Consider the following 2539-nt stretch of genomic DNA (forward strand, 5'->3'; position numbering starts at 1 on the left):
CAAGTCCATGCTACCCGAATTTCGTGACCTGAAATTCCGACTTCAACATAATGACTTGGGATTCCTTTACAAGCACTCCTGGCGTTCTGGCTCAATAACCTGCGTCTACGGATGCGAAACAACAGAGGATGCCGAACATTTATTCTGGGACTGTCCGTATGCTCAACGCGCATGGCAGTATTAACTTGCACCGTTTGAAGACATCAAAAGCAAGCTACACTGGCAAGATATCATGTTTACCGATTCAATCAGCATCAACGCGGAACACAAGACAACCTTCCAGGACAGCTTCCTTTTCCTTATGCACTTCATCCAGGCGAATTGCCTCCGAAGGCTCTGGGTTCAACGCAACCTCCTTTACGATGAAGCCTTTCCAGACACGCTGGCACTGAACGCTGAGATTCAAGCATACCTATGGCTGCACATACAAGCTCATATCAAACGTATCGACGGACCCGACATACAGAAATTCAACAGTTTTTGTTCACTACTGCTAAACGGCGGTACACCATACCAAGCCTTTCTCCCAGACGCTGTTACCCCAACCGACCCGCCTGGCACAACCCCAACTCAACACAACCATATGCCCGTTCGACATGGTCAACAACACAACCGGCCGCCTCAAACAATCTCATCCAGCTACCACGTCACCGCCCGTGCCCACGTACTTGCCGTTTTCACTCCATCACAACGGACAACAATCAAGCCACTTCGACTTAGACGAGTTACGCTCAACATCCCTTTGCCTACTTCAAGTCCAAGCTTCATAAGGTCAGTTTCTAACTTGCATTTTTGCCGACCATACCCCTGACAACAATGACCACCGTCTTCGACACGACTCCAGAAGCAACCAGAAGTCAGCGTATTTTTTGCTTAAATTTTGGGTAAAATAACGCCGCAGAAGCTGCCGCTTCCGCGATCGGGTCCACCAAGTCAAAGCATTTACACTTCAACTCAAAGAAAACAACCTCAGCAACCGGTCAGCGCGTCCGCCAACCCATTGTGTCAACAGTTGCGCCTCCGATACCAAGACACACCATCAACTACGAACTGTGGCGCGTAAGGCACGTTTGAAGAATATATAGCTACTGCACAGTAGTTGCCTCTCGGCGGTTTCAAGCAAGCCCCCTTTTTCGACGAACAGCAGTCACCCACTCTCGGCTTCCGTCGACTCAAGTCACCACTTCATCGTCGATAGACAGTCACCTGCCAATTGCTTCCATCAAACAAGCGGCATCAATCAGCAGCACCGCGATTGCTCACAATACTACCAAGATACCGCCCCCATGGATGCACATACTCAAGATCCAGCAGATGCCGCAGTCCTCCCACAGCCCTGCGAAAGGCACAAGAAGAATCAACTGCTGAAGCTTGGGCCTCACCAGTCACCAGACGTGCACACGCCAATACCTCTCGGCTAGCATGCTTCCATCAGCGTCTTGCCCCCAGAAGAACAATCAAGCCCTCTTCCAAGTTGTCCGGCGTCTCCACACACCCTACGCTCCACCGGACCGTTCTGCCACGCACTTGGAAGAAGACACTTAGTTGAATGCGCTCAAATCTCCCCAAACCCCCAAGGAAGTGTGAGATACTCACAACCCTGCGGGCACACGCTACGCAGGCCGAATCGTAACTAACCGCCAATGAACAAAACGTGCGCCGTCGTCTGCCGGGGCGGACCCCGATGTTTGTGGCGCGCCCGACCTTTCCCGCCTTCGATATCGGCCGCCAACTGCACCACCAACTTGCCCAACACGCTGACTTGGCCGGACCAACAATTCCACGCGAAGCAGGCCGAATCGCGGCTGACCGTCAATGAACAAAACGTGCGCCGTCGTCTGTCGGGGCGGACCCCAAAGTTTGGGGTCCGCCCGACCTTTCCCGCCGGTGCTATCGACTGCCAACTGCGCTCAAAGTCGCCCAGGCCGTTTTTTCAGAAATGCGCCCAGCCTCTCAACTGACACAAGAACTTCCAATCCCCTCCCGTCCCGTCTTTTCCCACGACGCACGCCACCACCTCCTCTCATTGGGCAACTATCTTCTCCCCTACCCCACCCAGTTTCTGATAGGCGCGCGATTTATTTCGTCCCCTTCCCCTACTTCGGCAAACTGCCTATCAGGCTTCCAACAAAATAATTTATCGAGATAATAATTGCAATATCAAGATAAAAATTATCTATTTTCGGAAGCATCCTCAACCAATAATCTATTTTTGACCTTTCAAGATAAAAATAACCTATCTATTTTCATGGAATTATTGATTTCATTATCCATTCAGCGCGATGCAAATCAAAAGCAAGGACTTGGTCAACTTCTACTACACTCAAGTGGCGAAAAACAGCTACAAGTGCAAGGTGTGCGGCCTGGTTCGTAAGAAGGAGCCATGTGCGGGCTACACCAACTTGCTCAGTCACCTCGAAAGCAAGCACAAGGACTTCCGTACCGACTACGTCGATGACCAAAGTTCACAGCCTGGTACATTAGCTGGGTATGGGTTCATCGACGCCAAAACGAAGAATGTTTACGAGTGGGTCCGTTA

The 2539-nt window shown here is 51.0% G+C and overlaps 1 protein-coding gene across 1 annotated transcript; it reads left to right on the top strand.

The window, feature by feature from the left end:
* Window positions 1-2282: 2282 nt before the first annotated feature.
* Window positions 2283-2531, top strand: H310_01394 (hypothetical protein; the record flags this gene model as incomplete). The annotated part of the gene is made up of 1 exon (XM_008864485.1): window positions 2283-2531. A coding segment is annotated over one exon (249 nt), but the record flags the coding sequence as incomplete, so codon positions are not given.
* Window positions 2532-2539: the final 8 nt, after the last annotated feature.

Source organism: Aphanomyces invadans, assembly GCF_000520115.1.
Source record: "Aphanomyces invadans strain NJM9701 unplaced genomic scaffold supercont1.2, whole genome shotgun sequence".
Lineage (NCBI taxonomy): Eukaryota > Oomycota > Saprolegniomycetes > Saprolegniales > Verrucalvaceae > Aphanomyces > Aphanomyces invadans.